This window comes from Aphelocoma coerulescens, chromosome 1 (genome assembly GCF_041296385.1).
Source record: "Aphelocoma coerulescens isolate FSJ_1873_10779 chromosome 1, UR_Acoe_1.0, whole genome shotgun sequence".
NCBI lineage: Eukaryota > Metazoa > Chordata > Aves > Passeriformes > Corvidae > Aphelocoma > Aphelocoma coerulescens.
Window position 1 is genome coordinate 15630681 of NC_091013.1, and position 16616 is coordinate 15647296.

At 43.1% G+C, this 16616-nt stretch overlaps 2 protein-coding genes and 1 long non-coding RNA gene across 7 annotated transcripts in view; all 3 read left to right on the forward strand.

Moving 5' to 3' along the window:
* The window catches only part of SH3KBP1 (SH3 domain containing kinase binding protein 1), a 215602-nt gene extending 212068 nt beyond the window's left edge, over positions 1 to 3534 (forward strand). For all 3 annotated transcript variants that reach the window (XM_069001636.1, XM_069001711.1, XM_069001788.1), the window contains one exon: positions 948 to 3534. In XM_069001636.1, the coding sequence (XP_068857737.1) occupies positions 948 to 989 (42 nt within the window). In that variant the 3' untranslated portion in view covers positions 990 to 3534. The remainder of the gene's footprint in view (positions 1 to 947) is intronic.
* Positions 3535 to 7061: 3527 nt separating this feature from the next.
* LOC138117925 (uncharacterized) lies at positions 7062 to 12769 on the forward strand. 2 transcript variants are annotated; one of them, XR_011154921.1, is made up of 5 exons: positions 7062 to 7169; positions 7286 to 7384; positions 8481 to 8551; positions 9441 to 9497; positions 12496 to 12769. It is a non-coding gene; the product is annotated as an uncharacterized lncRNA (long non-coding RNA). The 2 variants fall into 2 exon arrangements; XR_011154919.1 differs by having other exon boundaries at positions 7062 to 7384.
* A 2422-nt stretch (positions 12770 to 15191) lies between these two features.
* The window catches only part of MAP3K15 (mitogen-activated protein kinase kinase kinase 15), an 85312-nt gene continuing 83887 nt past the window's right edge, over positions 15192 to 16616 (forward strand). Inside the window, exon 1 of one of the 2 annotated variants that reach the window (XM_069001907.1) lies at positions 15192 to 15848. In XM_069001907.1, the coding sequence (XP_068858008.1) occupies positions 15533 to 15848 (316 nt within the window). In that variant the 5' untranslated portion in view covers positions 15192 to 15532. The remainder of the gene's footprint in view (positions 15849 to 16616) is intronic. The other variant, XM_069001988.1, reaches the window with a different exon arrangement.

Below are 16616 nucleotides of genomic sequence, written 5' to 3' on the forward strand. Positions count from 1 at the left end.
CATTCTTGATTTAGTCTAACAGGTGAGACTCTTCAGAGTTATCCAGAGATAAGTTTACATCTTTATGCAGAGACCTGCACTGAAGGGTTGAAAATAATGATCTTACAGCTGAATGCTTTTACTCCAGTTCAAATGTTGTTTATACTGGTAAATGTTCAGATGCTAGCCAAGACAGCATTATTAGCTTTACATGAAGATGAGAGTTAGCAAACAAAAGTTGCATTAGTTTCAGAGTGTTCTGATAGTCAGGAAGTAGCACAGCTCTCAGTCCACGCATTAAAGAGGTCTGCCTTGATGATAGCACAGTTAAACACAGGTTGAAACAGGTGTGTTTGAATAAATCTAGGACCCCTGCCTTAGGGTTTTCTGTGTCTGTCAGAGGGATCAAGTGGACAGCTAGGGCTGTTGATGGTTACAGCCACATCCTCTTACCACATGGCTGTACATCCATCAGAGCCTTTAAGGTGCCTGGGCACAGGTTTGATAGTTGTAGAAGGTAACCACCATTCCTACAGCAAGAACCCTCCCTGTAGAAGAGAGATGATGGGTTTTGTCCCTCAGGTACCAGTGCTCAGTGCCAGCAGTGCAGTTTATTGTGCTGGCTGTAAGTGACCTGTCAGTGCATGGACACAGTGCTCATTGTGCAGCAATGCCAGGCAGTGAGCTGTGTTGCTTGTAAAAGTTGTAATTTAAAGAGATTGAAAGGTCTTGCAGTACATTCAATGACTATACTTGTCATTGTCTGAGGGAGGAAGCTGTGAATGGTCATCTTACACAGCTGAGAAGCACCTCAATTTGTGAAATCTGTGGAAATAACAGTAGTATAAAGCCTGTAGTTGACACCTCTGGACAAGATGGAACATGTGCTTTTCAAGTGGCACCAACTGTGCCTCAGTTTGCTAAAGCATCTAATTTAATCAAATACTTTTTCTTCTGTTTGTTTTTAGATGGAAGTTAATGACATAAAGAAAGCTCTTCAATCAAAGTGAATACTTGATAGGTGGAATGTTGCATTATTCTTCATGACTGAGACTCAAATTTATGCCCCAGCCAAAATAACTTTGTGCCAAATGATTTAAGAATTGCCTCAACATCCCTTTATTTGAAGGATTAGCACAACAGTTTTTGATAGCACAACAAAAATACCAACGAGAACAAAATTTCTACCCAAAGCCGTGCTGTGCGGCACTAGTTGTGACTGAAATTGATCTTCTTGTGCTAAAGGCTCTCTACTTCAAGATCCTAGGTGAAATGAAAACTCAGGCAGTTTAGTCCATAGTGGTACTATTTTGATGATATTTTTCCATAAATAAAGTGTATTTCAGATTATCTGTTTACAAGCTTTATGATTTTGACTTTTGGTTTTTAATTGTCTTTTGTCACAGATTTTAAAATGTTTGTACTGCATATGGCCAGGAATGAATGTCAATGTTGGGGCTGGAGGGATTATTTTTGCTTCAAGATTGAACAGCCTACTTTTTGTTATGATTTTAAGTTCTGTTAAATATGCAATTTTATGTCCCTGAATCCCCTACAACTCAAACTTACATTGTGTACAGTAATGTATTTACAAGAAGGAAACAAACCAACAGAAGTCTGGTCTTTGCAATGATTTGTGCCTTTCTTTGCCACACACTGACTGGAGCCGGTTGAGGCCAGGTCTCCCATGTAGCTACCACGACAGCTCCTGTCCCCGGTGTCCGGCGGAGGTCACCTTGCCAGTGCTCAGCTGCTCGGTCAGGAGAGCGCGTTTGTGCCAGGTGGCAGGACAAAAGGGCACAGCTGAGAGCAGCTTTGTCTTGAGCAGCTGTGGCTTTTTAGCTTTCCTGGTTTGGATAGGCCTCTCCCTCAACCTGAATGTTCATCTCCGCTTGATTTTCATTAGATGATTTAAACACCCACCTCTGTCCCCAATTTTGCACAGAGTGAACAGAATATGCATTATTAAAGCAAAAATAAATAAAAGTAATCTATAAAACATGAATAAAAAGTTGTATTATTTCATGCACAAGGTTCTCTGTTGTGTGACAGTTTCATTTGCTGTTGACGTGGTATTGTCTGCTATGATATTGTACACTTACAGACCGCTACACTTCTTAGTCTATTTTTGCAGCAGGACTTTCTTCTCAACATTCTGTTGAACCTGATGCTTACTTCAGTTTCTCTGTTTGCTTTCATTCTTTCAAAATTTCACATTTTCCTGGTTGTGGTTTCATGTGTTCTTAACTAACCACAGAGTATCTCATATCTTGTCAGCAATCTCTGTTAAGTTTATAAAGTGTTTAAATAACAAATATTTTTGCATAGCATGGAGTGAGTGGGTAAGTGGTGTTGGTGATGCTTCCAAGTAACAAAACCCCACACACAAAGGATCTACTTGTCATCCCACCAAATGCTAGAGCGGGCTCCAGCAGCACACCCTGTATCAACATGAACCACCCTGCCTGCCAGGAGCTGGGTGAGATGTAGTATGTATGCAGTTGGCTGGTCACATTCACATATGGTTGGCAGAATTCCCAAAATCTTTTTGATATGCATAGATACATAAAATACACTCCACCATACCCGAATCTGGCTTTATGGGTCTCAACTGGCAGTATAGAACCTGGATGTTGGGATGATTTTCTCTTTCAGAGCATCTGCTTCTATTGTAACAGTGGTGTCTGAGATTTAAAGATTGGGTAACGAAACTTGAGAATTTTTTTTTAAGTCACAATACATTGCTCAATGTACTCAAACAGAAACACTAATAAAATATTTTATCACTGAAATGTTCTTATGTAAAATTTCTAAATATCTACATTAAAATATTTTTGTACAAAGAAGGAGAGTCCTGCATAGCTTTCCAGCAATAAGGATTTCTACATTACTTCCATGATTTTTGTAAAGTTAGTAGCAGAGTTAGGGAAACAAAAGAAAATTAAGGGATAAGGAATAAGAATTTTGTTTGGGTTGGTAGTTATACATTTGCCATATTGATCCAGAAATTAACAGCTCTGGATTCCTAATTCCCTGGAAAGCGATAAACTATTGTATCTGTGGTAGATAAAGTATTGATTCCTGAGCTGTGCCTCAGAAGTATAACAGACATCTCAGAAGTGTTCCATCTTTTGAAAATAGAAGTCTGAATTTGGAACTAGATTCCAAAAGAAAAAAAAATTATATTACTTTTTTTTCCCCTGTTGAGATGTTAACTTGTCATTTTATAAATCTAACTTAGAAGTCTAACAAATCATGCTTTGTAAAAGATGGTTAAATAAGTTTTTTGTGAAAATGCTTTGCTTTGCAAGTTGGTTATTCTGGGAAAGGACACTGTAGAAATACAAGCTCTTCTTGCTGCATTTCATTATAATAATAGTATCTCACATAAGACATAGATTATCCATTGTTAAAGAATATCAAATATGCACTAAACGTGTGGATATAAACTGCTGCTTTTAAAAGTGCTTGGGTTTATATTTAAAGAAAATCAGAAAACATTGGTGAGGTACAAAGTGATTTTGTTGTGAAAATTATTAAATATTGTTGTTTGAAGAGTTGTGTAAAATGGCTTTTCATTAACATGCACGTATCAGTCCTGTAGCAGACTTCTGTTTATTTGTAGAAGTCAGGTGTGAAATATCAGGCTCATACCTCTGGATGATAATATCCAAATTCTTGATTTGGTATATTTTTGGTTATTAAGAAAACAGTTTTATGTTCTCCTTTTGTTCTTCTTTCAATTCTAAAAGGAGCAAATATTTCTTAATGTGAGATCATAGCACTTAGCACTTTAAAAAAGTTCTACATGGAAGTAAGACAGTAAATACTTGAAAGTGTATTTTAAGTTCTGTTACTTAAATTTCATCTTCTGTGGTTTTCTTATTAATTCATTTGTGGATGAGCAAAAGGTTCAGATGAATTTTTTGTTATGCTAACAGGTCAAAGGACTGAACACAACTCTATACAGTAATTTTTATGGGCTACTGCGTGTATGAAATGTCCATGAGCACCACACTCTGTGAGAGCCAGGACTGAAATTTGCACATACGAAACAAGGCGAGACAGTGCCATAAACCACCCCCAGAAGTCCGTGCTCTGCTGAAGTTACAGAATCCTTTCACTCTTCTCGTGGAGCTGCCGGGGGTGTGAGCAGGCCCTGCTCTCCCCTGCTCCCCTCCCACCAGGCTGTCCAGCTGCAGGGGCAGCTGCTTCCCTGCACATCCCTGTGTGTGGAGCCTGCGACAGACGTGGGCTTGCTGCTGCCGGGCTGGCATGGCTGAGGGTGTCTGGTGTTCCTGGGCTTTCCTTGGCCATGCCACCGCCATCACAACTGTGCTGACAGCTCTCACTTTTAGCCTCGGTCTGGGGCGTTTATGCTCCAGGGGCCTGCCTTGGGAGCAGGGGGGCTGTGGTTGGAGGTCCTGCAGTTCATGGGTCCTGCAAATACCAAGCACCGAAAGCCAAGGAGAGAGTATGGAGAGTATGGCTGGGTGGGAGTGATGGGCAGTGCTCCTGCCTGCAGGAACGATCAGCAGTCTCTGCAGGGCCACGGAGAAGTGTGAGGCTCCAATGTCTGCTTCTCCTCTGAATAAGGACCCTGGGGCTGGAAACTGGACCGAGGTGTGTTGATGAGGAAAGTGTGAAGGCTGGTGAGAGAGATGATACCTTTCATACAGGAGAGCTGTGGCTCAAAGGCAGGCAGGAATTCTGTTTGAAGTAGAAACAGCTACTTTACAACTTGGCACGGAGGAGGCTTTTCAACCGTGTGGGGGTGGCAGTGCTGCTGGGCAGCAGCAATTCCCATAGGCTTCCCTTCCTTGCCTGACAGGGTCCTATAAGCATTGGCTTCTGTTCATGATAATCCTTAAGTTAAAAAGACTCTTAAGAAGAGGTGGAGCTGAATTCCCCCCACAAAATATTGGGTAATTTTATCCATGGTTATTAATACCCTTCAGCCAGAAATTAGATTTTGCCTGGCACCTTTTGCCTCAGCTGACTCTTGAGCTGGCCTAGGAATTAGCAGCTGGTTGTGTGTGACCCAGCCCACTCACTCCCAGCTTCCTGCAGCTGCTTCCCTCCTCCTGAGCTGTGGCATCTCCACTCTAGCCATTCCCTGCCTTTGGAAAACAACCAACTTCTTTAGGTCACCAGTCCTGAAGGTGAGAGAGGGTGCTAGCACTTCCCAGCCTGGAATAGAGCAACTGAGGAAGCAAAAGACACCATTTAAATGCCATCAGGAAGCTGCAGTGCTGTGTGGGCTGCCAGGGGATGAGCAGCCTCGGTGCCACCAGCCTGGTGCCAGCTGGGACATGGCCCTGAGCCATCCTCCCTTCTGCTTTCTACTCAGGGAACAAAGGTTATTGCACCCACTCCACATGTTGCTGTTTAGTGCTATCTCTTTTAATGAAGATGATTTCCAATCCCATTCAGACACAAACTTTACAGGTAGTGAGTGTAAACCACAAGCAGCCTCAGGAGGAGATGCTTGACAGACTTTCTTTGTGCTGCCACAGTCAGGCTTTTCTTGAGCCAATGATGCAGCTGAGTTGCCCCTTGAAGTGCTCACAGTTCCACTATTGAACAGTGTGAGGGGCTGGAGTGCAAACAGCTGAACTAACAAAATTCCTTAATGCTCCTGTGAAATTTTATTTAAAGTTGGATTGGAATATATTGGAAATATATAATTGGAAATATAGGAAATTAAATAATATTTTTAAATGTGTTAGCACTGTAGGATGAAAAATTTAAGGTGCAAATTAATTTTATTGAATTGTTACCCTACAAACTGGAGTGATTAGTATATTTTAGCAAGATGATTAACTATAATCCTAGACAAATCTCTAGATTCATAAGAATAATTGTCCTTGTATAACTGACAATAATTGACACATTGTAAAGGTTACAATAGAGAGGCAGAGCCTACCAATCTCTCTCAGCCCCCTGGGATAAGTAGGTTTTGAACTCTGTTATCTTCCTTTTTTCATGTAGGAAAAGTAACTGTCAAATATAGATGATGATAATCACAGGAAAATAAAATTGGCATTTATCTGTATGATCTTAAAACTTGTAATAGGCTGTTTCTCTTGGAGGAGAAAACTTGAAAATTAGAACACCAAAGCAAATTAGGTAAGAAGAAGCAGACATCAAAACCAATTCTGAATATCAGGACGTTAAAGAAACATCTGTTCTCAAAACTGTCTCTGGTAAAACCCCTTTCCTTCACTGAGCCCAGACCTGGAATTTTCATTTGGTGTGGGAGATCATATTCCTCAGTACAAGCCCTTCCCTGTGTCCTCATCCCAGCCACTGAACATCAAACATCCTTTTGCAAAGGGGCCCATCAGGCTGCTCTTCACCTCCTCGGGTAACAGCAATGAAGAGTTTGGGATTTTGTGAAAGCACTTCTTGGGCTTATCTTAGAGCTAGTGAAAATTAAGCTGGGCATCTGCCCCTGCTACAGGATGACCCATTACCTGGGTTTACCCCCTTCTGGGGATCGTTTTCATTGCCAAGGGCACAACAAGGAGAAAGCTCAATCACACAATCTGTGCACCGTGCTCTTTCTCCTAGAACAGAGCACCAAAAGGAGAACAATAGCTAATGCAGGATAAGTAGAAAAGAAGGTGCACCTGCATGGAAATTGCTACTGCTAGATAATTTGGCTGCTCTGGATTCAAAGAGCCAAATCCACTGAGCTCAGCCAAATTTACTGTAGGAAGCACAGATGCACCTATTTAGCAAATAAAGGTACTAAATAGGGGGAGACATGATGTAAATTTTGAGAACCCAGCAAAAGCAGTGCTGGCTGACCTTACTAATGGATGGCATGATTCTTGTGGGGGGTGCAGGTTGTCTGTGCTGTGATTATGTAGTTGTGCCTGGTGTGTCACTGATCTCAGGGGAATGGAAAACTGATGCTATAACCTGAAGAACCTGCTCACCTCAGAAATATGGCTCTGTAACCTGTGCTTGGGGAGCTCTTAGCATGAAAAGGATGTCACATTACTGCAATTAACTACAGGCTTCAATATTGGTCTTTGTCTAACTGAGATATATTAAAGTCAATAGGGCTGGTTCAGTCTAAGTGCTGATTCAGAGCTCCCAGCTGTCACCAGTGTGCTCTCTCCAGCTGGGTGCAAGTCTGGGCTAAGCCTGAATTCTCCTGTCCCCATTTTCACTCACCTTCTGTATGCCCTGACTCATACCTCACACTTCTTCAGCCTTTCCCTCCATAATTAAAAAAAGCAGCAATCTCAGACTCTAAATTTCATCTTGTCCCAAATCTGACACCTTTCTGCTCTAGAAATGTATGTCCCAGTATCCCTGTGACTGAGAAGAGGGACTGCCCACCTAGGATGCAGCCCAAAACCTCTGCCTAAATGAAGGTGCTGATGCTGCTCAGGTAAGCTGGTTGCCTTCTGCAGGCTCTGGCTGGTGTCATTTTATAGTCTGTGCCTCTGTTAAACAGAAAGCAAATGGGATGCTCCTCAAATTGGTTTCACACTGCAGCAGTGTGTGTATGCCACATGGAAATCTGCAACCCATTGGTCTTTTCATTTGGGGATGTAAGAAAGAGTACCTGATGTTTGTCCTATGTGCCTGTGTGTGCCAAAGTACTGACCTTACAGTCTACTTCTTTGTTGCTGTCTGAATAGCTGAGAACTCTCCAGAGCAATATTGAAATAATTCACAGTTTTCCAATTGGATATAAACTTCTAGAGGAAACAAAGCTGTCAGGTAACAGCTACTACTACTGCTTCTGGAAATCTTACTACTATCACCAACTCAACTTTTTTCTTCAAATAGCTGTTATTTGGAATTTCCCAAATAAAAAGAAGAGGTAGATATTTCCATTACAAGGTTATTAGCAAAGAATGTGTTAGCTCCTGCAAAAAGGTCAGGAATGCTCGGTGCTTTCTAGATGTGTTGGATTAGAACAGGAAGCAGGTTATTATTTAACTTGCTTTTTACTGTGAAGTGCAGGGAGAAAACTCTTTGGCATTTTGACAGAAATGTGATTTGACACAGTGATGGGCTGAAGGTCTCACTTATGGCACTATAAAACTTTCCTGGAATGATTCCTATCATACTGGCAGATAGATGTCTAAAAAGGGACTGCATTTGAGTGACAGTGTGTCTGGCCATTAAATTTTCTAACTGTACAGGAGTGGCGTGTTTTTTGGCAGCAACTTTAATAGTCTCGAGCATGTTACACTGCTCTAGCAATGAGTAAATGTAATACAAGTTGACAAAGTGTCTGGCATCACACATAGGTCTCACTGTGAAACCAGGAGAGCTTCAGGACCAGACTGCCAAGTGTTACACACATTTGGATTCCATCATTAAAAGTACTGAGAAATCTACCTAGCCAAGCCCAAATATTTAAGTCAGACTCAATGCTAATAAGTTCACACTTACAGAGCATGAGCATCATGCAAACTGAGAAAATAGTTGCCAGAGGTTTTGAGACAGGCTGATGTTGCTCTCTGTCTCCCTAGGTGCCTTAGCTGTGCTCCTACAAATTACTGCCTGCTTCTTCCATGACTTTTCACACTGCTACTTCATGAAGGTGAATTACTTAATGATACTTTTTTGAAAAACAAAAAAGTCCCTATTTTGGACATTGGTAAATTTCTTTCTTCACATATCAAGGTCATATTTAATAATGTTGCAGTTTCTTGACTGCCTTAACAAGGAGAAATGCAGGAGCAACTGAAGAATCCTTATAGAAGTTTTACTAAATTTCCATACTTGCTTAAATATATGACACTTTCATTAGTACCTACTACAAAAGTGAGTATCAACATAACAGATGAAGTTCTTTTTAATCATCACTTTAAAGCAGTTCTTGCCTCCTCAGGACTGCTTTGCTGTTCACAGTCCGAACTGGTAATGGAAAAACAATTGTGATTAGAAATTTTTTAAATGTTTTCAAACAACACTGACAGCTTTGCTTTTGCCGGGCTTCTAAGCCCCATGTATCCTCATGTGGCATGTACAGCAACATAAAAATCACCTAAATGTCAATAAAAATGAAACATGTTGTAGTCCTCTCCGTTGTTTTTACAATAGGAGTGTAACCATGTTGTCTTCCCTGCCACAGACACAATTTTGCTGGGCTTTCATAAATCAGTAGACAGAAAAAGCCTGCTTAACTGGAATAAAAAAGAATAGTCAGGTAGTCTTTACCATGAATATTTCTTCAGTGAGAAACAACTTGAGAACAGCTAAAAGTGACAATATTTTCTTAAAATGGTATGAAAAACACTGAGCCACAGCACATAAAGAAGTCAAAGATATTCCAACCAAGCTGAAAAGAGGCACCTGCAAATTTATCAGGCCTGGTAAGAATATCTAATCTTCTGCCATGCAAACATTTTAAACCAGACTTCCTGAAGGTGCTTCTTGTAAGCAGCTGCTTCTTATTCCCTAAGGAAATGTGTATTTCTCACCCTTAGGACCTGCTGAATTGGAGAGGACTGCAGAGGAGAAAACGTTCATCATGCTAAAATGCTGTAAGAGTGGAAAAATCTAGGGCTTATATTGTTATTTATTAATACCTAGTACTTGAATACTAATATTCAGAATTTTATAGACAGGCAGATGAAGACTCCATTCTCCTAAATTGGAAGTTTTCTTTTTCCCCAGGTTTTCTTGAGGTTTTCTCTAACATTAATCATATTAGTAGGGGTTCAGAAATTTCAGGGTCTAAGGGAGGTCTTTATGGATGGGGGTCCAGTTTGATTTTCTCCCACCTGAAATACAAACTAGAAGTTATTTGAAATGTGTTGAAAACTGGAGATAAGTGGTTTTCTGTTTGACTAATTGATTAAAAGCTGTATCTTAGAGAACTTAACTTCTGGCTCAAAGCTGGCTGTTTGCTTCTCAGTTCCTGAACTGAGTGAGAAAGTCTAGAGAGCCACAGGTACCTAAATCAGAACACAGTTTTTAATGAGACTTTATAAATGCACGTGCCCAAGTCTTGTGTAATTGATATGATCTAGCTGTCTGCCAGAAAGAAATATTGTAAACAATGCCAACTATCAGACATACAGAAAGTGTGAGTTCTGCATTGACAGAGATTCAGGAAAGGTTGGGTGGGTTTTTATTCCTTCACTTTGATATGGTATTTTCTGGTGGTCTGTTGGTTTGGTTTATTCTATTATTTCAAATGCAGGCATTCATCTCTAACTGAAATTCTGGTTTTATGGAAGCTGTAGAGAATACCTGCATAATTTTTTCACTGCTACCTTGCTTTACTTAGTCATCCCTGCTCCCAAAGTCTTGACATATAACTACACAAAATCCAAAGGCAAGGATTTTTGATTGGAGTGCCAGATGTGCCAAAAACTAAAGAAGATTAGGAAATTGGTATCAAAGCCAATTTTGGATTGATCACACTGCTCTGTTTGCACACAAGGCATATCTCTAAAGTTAATATTCTCCAGGGCAGGCAGAGAGCAAAGAAAGAGAATGATCCCCCTTTGACTAACCTTATCTGTCACACAAGATGTCACTCTGTCCTTCATTTGCAAGGGGTGGTGAGGAGCAGATGCTGTGTGCAATGTGCTTCTCTGGGCAAAACAGTGGGTCTGAACAGAAAGCTGTGCTAGGGATTATATTCTTAGACCCAGCAGTCACTTTTTTTGCCTTCATTCTTTATCAGGCCAAATGAGCTTGTGAGGTCTCACACTGTCCACTGAAAGAAAAGCAGGAGGAATCCCTGAGATCTTTGAACCCAATTCCAATGATGATCTGGTGGCCAAGGTGTTTTGACATCACATGACTCTCAGATATCCAAGTTCCCCCCTTGCAAAAGAGGCATGCTTTGCTGCAAGTGAACTTTGAAAGCATTATAGCATTTTAAAGTCATCTTCATAAAGTTTTTCTTCAAGAATTATTGCTGTTGCTGAGATTCCATTATACAGAGTTAGTATTTTTAATCTGACTTTTGAACAAAACCAAGCAGTTTATTAGGGAGAATTCACAGAACTTTATTTAAAAGCTAGTAAAGTTTCTACATACTGACCTTGAAAATGAAAATATGTTTTGTCTGGATCCATACTTCAGGAAAAAGCCAAAAAATTCTTACTGTTCAGTAAAGAAATCAACTCTTTTCCTTGTCATCACATGATAGCAGTATCTGTAGGGTTACCTGGAGACCTGCTCACTGTGAATGAAAATAAATGGGGCAGCACACTAGCAGCAGTAACACCAAAAGATCCATTAACAGCATGTTTACTTGGAATAGTGTGAACACCACAAATTGCATTATCTTGTGGAAAGTTGGTACAGTGGCTTGCCAGAAAACAATCTGGACATCCAAATATTTTCCCTAATGTCTGATATTCACAATACAGAAAAAATTTCACACCTAGGGTACAGAATTCAGGCTTTTTGGATGCATGTTCATGCAAGGCAGCTGTCATCCTGATGGAGCTCCTTGGGGAAGCTTGTCCAGGATGCTGCTGCTTGCCTGAGCTGTGGCTCTCTGCCTGGGACACAAGGGCACGGGAGATGTGGCTGTGGCTAAGGATGTGCCCATAACTGAGGTGGTCAGTGCCAAGTCCCTGTGGATGGACTTCTAGGCACCTCTGCACCAGGTGTGATGGGTGCCCTGGACACTGTGCTGGTGGGTATCCTTCAGGAAATACTGCCAGGACATGGCCAGGTGAATTTGCACTTCGGTGGAACAGCTCAAAACTGCAGGTTCCCCATGGACCTGGATGTCTTCTGGTTTACTTACTACTTACCTGAGCCAAGAGAACTTGGCTTTCCCTGACTCTGCATAAAATGGGAGGAGCCTCTTCATAGGTGAAAATGTCAGAGAGCAATGAAATTGCAGACTGACCTTTATGACACCAGTCCTAGTCTGTGTTTTCTTTTTTTAAAAAAGGGAAGCTGTAGCTGTATATGCACTAGGGGAAAAGGTAGCACATCTGCCTGTGGAGTCAAACATATAAATTTACAGTTTGAAATTTATATACTTTTACAGTTTAAACTGAATGATTTTGGCCCTGGGACAAAAAGGAAGGACTCACTTCCCATTAACCTAGTTATTCTGCTCAGGGATTTACAAAATGAAAAAAAAAAAGGTGGTTTCAAGGACATCTATTTTCTTTGCAGAAGTGGTAATTAATAGTCTGCACTAAGTGGATTTGACAGGTGCAGAGTGCTGACTGAGGAATTTGTGTCATCATCTTTACAGTTCTGTGTAAGAGTAAATGTTGACTTCATGAATTGTGCTTGGTTTTGTTAGGCTGGGTTCTACGTAAAGGCAGAAAATCTTGAAAAATTATATTAAAGCTGAATATTCACTTCTGGCCTGGACATTTAAATGGGCAACTCTAGGGACAGTGTGGCTCTTTTTATAACCTCATTCCTGGACCACTTTTCCAAAAAGAATAGTGTTGCATGACTCACCTTTTTTTCTTCTACATGTAACACTTTTTGGTTTGCAAAGAAACAGTTCAAATACCCCAAAGTCTCAATCTCCTATTTATTCTCACTCAGGTGACTTGCAAGATCTGCAGATACTGTTGCTCAGTGGAAATGTCAGGCATACCAGCACTGAACCACAGTTTCTGAAGACACAGTCACCGCCTATAAAATGAAGCTTCTTCATTTAAAAATGCTCTTTGTTTCTAGCTTCAAAGAAAGCATACAAACTCTGAACAAGTTGCACCAGGGTAAACTACTGAAAATCAATGATAGATTGTTAGGGAAAGTGTCTGAGGATACTGTTTGAAAGACAAATAAATAAAATTCAGAAAAGGTGAAAATATCATTTTCTAATTTATCATCATGTAAAACATCTACTACAAGACTATCACTCTGTTTCAAGACCAAGTGAAAATTATTTAACAAGTAATTTTAAACAGTAACAAATGATAAAAACTGCTAAATGAAACCTGAAGACCTACAACAACCTAAATTTTTATAATCTCTGGAAGGCATAAAAGGCTTACTTACTATGTCTCAATGGCATCCCACTAAGCAATCCCAGCCTATTTGTTGAAAATTGACACTAAAACAATTTTCAAGATTACAGAAAGCACCACACCATGCATATATTGTTCTAAACACATTAAATTGCAATTTGGTGTTTTGCATGTTACTTGCTGAAAGCCTGAGAATGTTCTTGAATAAGAGAAAAGCTTTCCTGTGCAAATAATCCCTTAATTTTGACAGCACTGTACTTTTCACTTTTTAAAAACAGCTGCTCAACCAAACTTTCTTATAATTCAAAAAGTACAAAGTAGGATTGGTATTGGGGAGGATCATAAACTTATGTGCTAGTGCTTTTTATTGATGGAAGGCTCAATATGCACACTGACTATCTTCTAAATGCAGACTTCGATTTTTCTCCTATTAAGTCAGGTAATTGGTGCATTACTGGATCAAGGCTAATAGACTTGGTATGTCACACAATAGCTTACTCTTGCCTAAAGAGGAAAGCTGCCAGGAATGGGGAAGATCTCTGGTGGCCATGTCATTCCTCTGAAGTCGCATATTCTAGTGCTTCTGTCAAAAAAGCACATACACACCCCCAACCTGTGGACCAAGGTTTATTTGCTCCAAGCTTTCCAAAATGACAAATAGGTTTGCCTGTTAAATTATTTTTCCAAATTCTCTCTAAAATCCTTATGAGACACTAAGCAAACATGAATACTGCACAGCACTATGGTATCCCCATGTTAGAGTGTTTCTTAGAAATACTGGCTACTGCAATTCTTATTACTAAACCCTGGTGTTGCAGAGATCAGATACTGGGTTTGAGGCAGACTTGGTTTATTCTAGCTTGAGCTGTGTGACCCTGGACAGGAACTCTGAATAGAGAAATCCCTGGGCCTTTATACCCTCACAGTTTGTGCACAAGAGCTTCACAAGTGCCCCCACATGCACCTCTTAATCCACTGGAAATTTATGGTCTGGGATCATCCAACACCTCATTGGATTCTTTATCCATGTTCACATGGACAGGCCATTAACTGCTCTTATCTTCTGACTTGGTGCAGCCCTGGGACCTCTTTTGCATTACTGGGTACCAAAGTCTCAGCCCTTATTTGAAAGTATCTGCTCTTTCTCTGTTTCCTCCCCTGCTGAGCCAGCCACGCTGACAAAGGGAGCTCATTTCAAGGCCACCTATAGTGTTTCATGCAGGGCCTATTCGTGCTAAGTTGTGAGCAAGTTACTATTAAACTTAAGCCTATGCATTTCTCATATTCTATAAATAAATTTATTTTAATCCCAAACAGCCAGACACCTAGAGAGGAAAATACCATGCTGTAAGCCTTTGATTGTTGCTTTTGTTGTATTACTTCAGTGAAATGATGGTGAGGCATTGTAATAGGCTGCCCAGGGCAGGGGTTGTGTCACCACCCCTGGAGGTGTTCAGGTGTGGGTGTGGCACTTGAGGATACGGTTAGTGGTGAACATGGTGGTCTTTTCCAACCTTAACAGTTCTCTGTTTCTATGATTACAGCATGGGGTAAAATCATTGTCTCTGGTAGCTACATATTCTTCACACTGCAGCAAAAGGTGAAGACACTTTGTTTAAAACCCCATCTGTCACCACGAGTGGAAAATAAAATGAAAAAGATAGGTTTACTACTTCAAACACAAATTTGCAGGAGGACTGCGCTTTTCCGCTGTTCCCTTGATTGCCGGCTGGTTGTGGTCTCGGTACTGGTGTGGTGTCCTTTTGACAGCTGGGGTACAAGGCTGAGATACAAAATTATTCAGGCAGAGCCAGCCCTTCATTTCTCTTGCCACATGCACCAGTGCCTGGACCAGTAGCAGTGCCAAACCCCAGGCTGCCATCACCAGGGTAGCTAGTAAGAAAAATGTGTTAGAAAATCAAAATTAATTTTGGTCTTATAAAGAAGCCAGGAATTGACACAGAGCTACTAGAAGCTGATTTTGTCATGATCGTGGGAGATTATTAAGAGAAGGAATTTAAGGATGAACTATTACCCAAACTTCTGACACAGTCTATCTGTGGTCAAAGTCGTGTAAACAACTGGGACAGGGGGCTCAGTAGGGGAGAAGCTGCGATGGAGCAGAGGGAAGACAAGCGGGCAGCAGCTGCCTTCGCTCCGCGGGCAGCGGAGCCGCGGGCGGTGCGCGGGGGCGCTGCTGCCGGCGAGGGGCGGGCAGGGCAAATGATAAACGAGGCGCGATGGCCCCGACGGCGCCGCTCGCTCTCAGTGCCGCCGACGGGAGCGGGCGCATTGTCCCGGGAAGGCACGGCGGGGTGGAGCCGGGCTCCGCGCTGGGCTGCCCGGGCTGTCTCGTTCGGGGAGGGCGGTGCCCAGCTGAGCTGAGCCCTATTCCGCGCCGGCCGCCTTCAACTGGCTTCGCCTCCCCTCGCCTCGTCCCGTCTCCGTGCCCGCCCGGCCGCGGGGAGAAGCGCGGGCAGGAGGGCTGGCAGGAGGAGGGAGGGAGGAAGCCGCCTCACCCGGAGTTTGCCCAGCTGTTGGCGATGGGACGCGGCCCCGCCTGAGCACCTGCCGGCAGCACCCCGCTCCCCTCGTCCCTCGACGCCGCTATGGACAGCCCCGCGGGCGGCAGCGCAGCCGCGGAGCCGGCACCCCCCGGCGCGGAGCCGGAGCTGGCGGCCGGGGGCCCGGCAGAGGCCGAGGCGGCGGAGTTGGGCTCGGCAGCCCCGCGGCCGCGCTGCCTGCGGGCCGTGTACGTGCTGAACGACCCGCCCAAGGCGGGCACCGGGGCGCGGAGCCCCGAGGCCGGGGCGCGGCAGTGCCTGCTGCGGGCCTGCGAGGCCGAGGGAGCCCAGCTAAGCACCGTCAACTTCGGCGAGCTGGACTTCGGCGAGACTGCGGTGCTGGACACCTTCTACGACGCGGGTGAGCGGGCTGGGCTGAGGCGGGACGCGGGGCGGGGGCTCAGGCTTGACCTGCCCCGTGCCGCCCTCCCGGGTCGTGCGGGGACACTGCCGGCAGGAGTGGGGAGCGCTCAGTGAGGGCGGTGCCGGAGAGGGGGAGCGGGGCTCTTGGCAAGAGGTGTGGGGACAGGGAAATGGGCGCGAAGGGATCCTGGTGTAGTGCGTCCAGCACAGGGAGGAGGAGAAGGTTTGGGAAAAAAGTTCAGGCTCTTACAGAAGCTGCTTGAGTCACCACGGTGCGTTGCCCCAGCAGAACTGTGGATCCTACAGTACCAAGAGCCTTAAGGCGTAGCAGAGCTCCTCCTGGGGTGGTTTGCCAGCCTCTGATCTGGCTTGGCTAGAGGCTTCATGTTCACCCACTCTCACTCCAGACTGTGAAATTGGCTTGTATGTGAACAAAGTGATCCAGTATTGCTCTGAACAAGGGCCCCGAGGAAGACTTGTGGGTATTGCCCACCCTGTTCAGGTTCCAGCTGGTAACAGGTGTCTGATGGTCCAAAAAAAAGCTACTGTCCCTTCACTCAAAAATGCCTGGCTAGTTGGGCACTATGGCAGTGAGCTGTGAGCTTTTTGAGCTCACAGAGGAAGCCTCTGAGCCAATAGGTATTATAAACTAATCAAGGTGAGTATGTGGACCTGTTGCTGGCATGCAGACATACATATTTCTCCTATCTGTATGAGCCAGCATTAGGAAATGCCGGGAATTCACAGACTCCAAAGATGGAAAGTA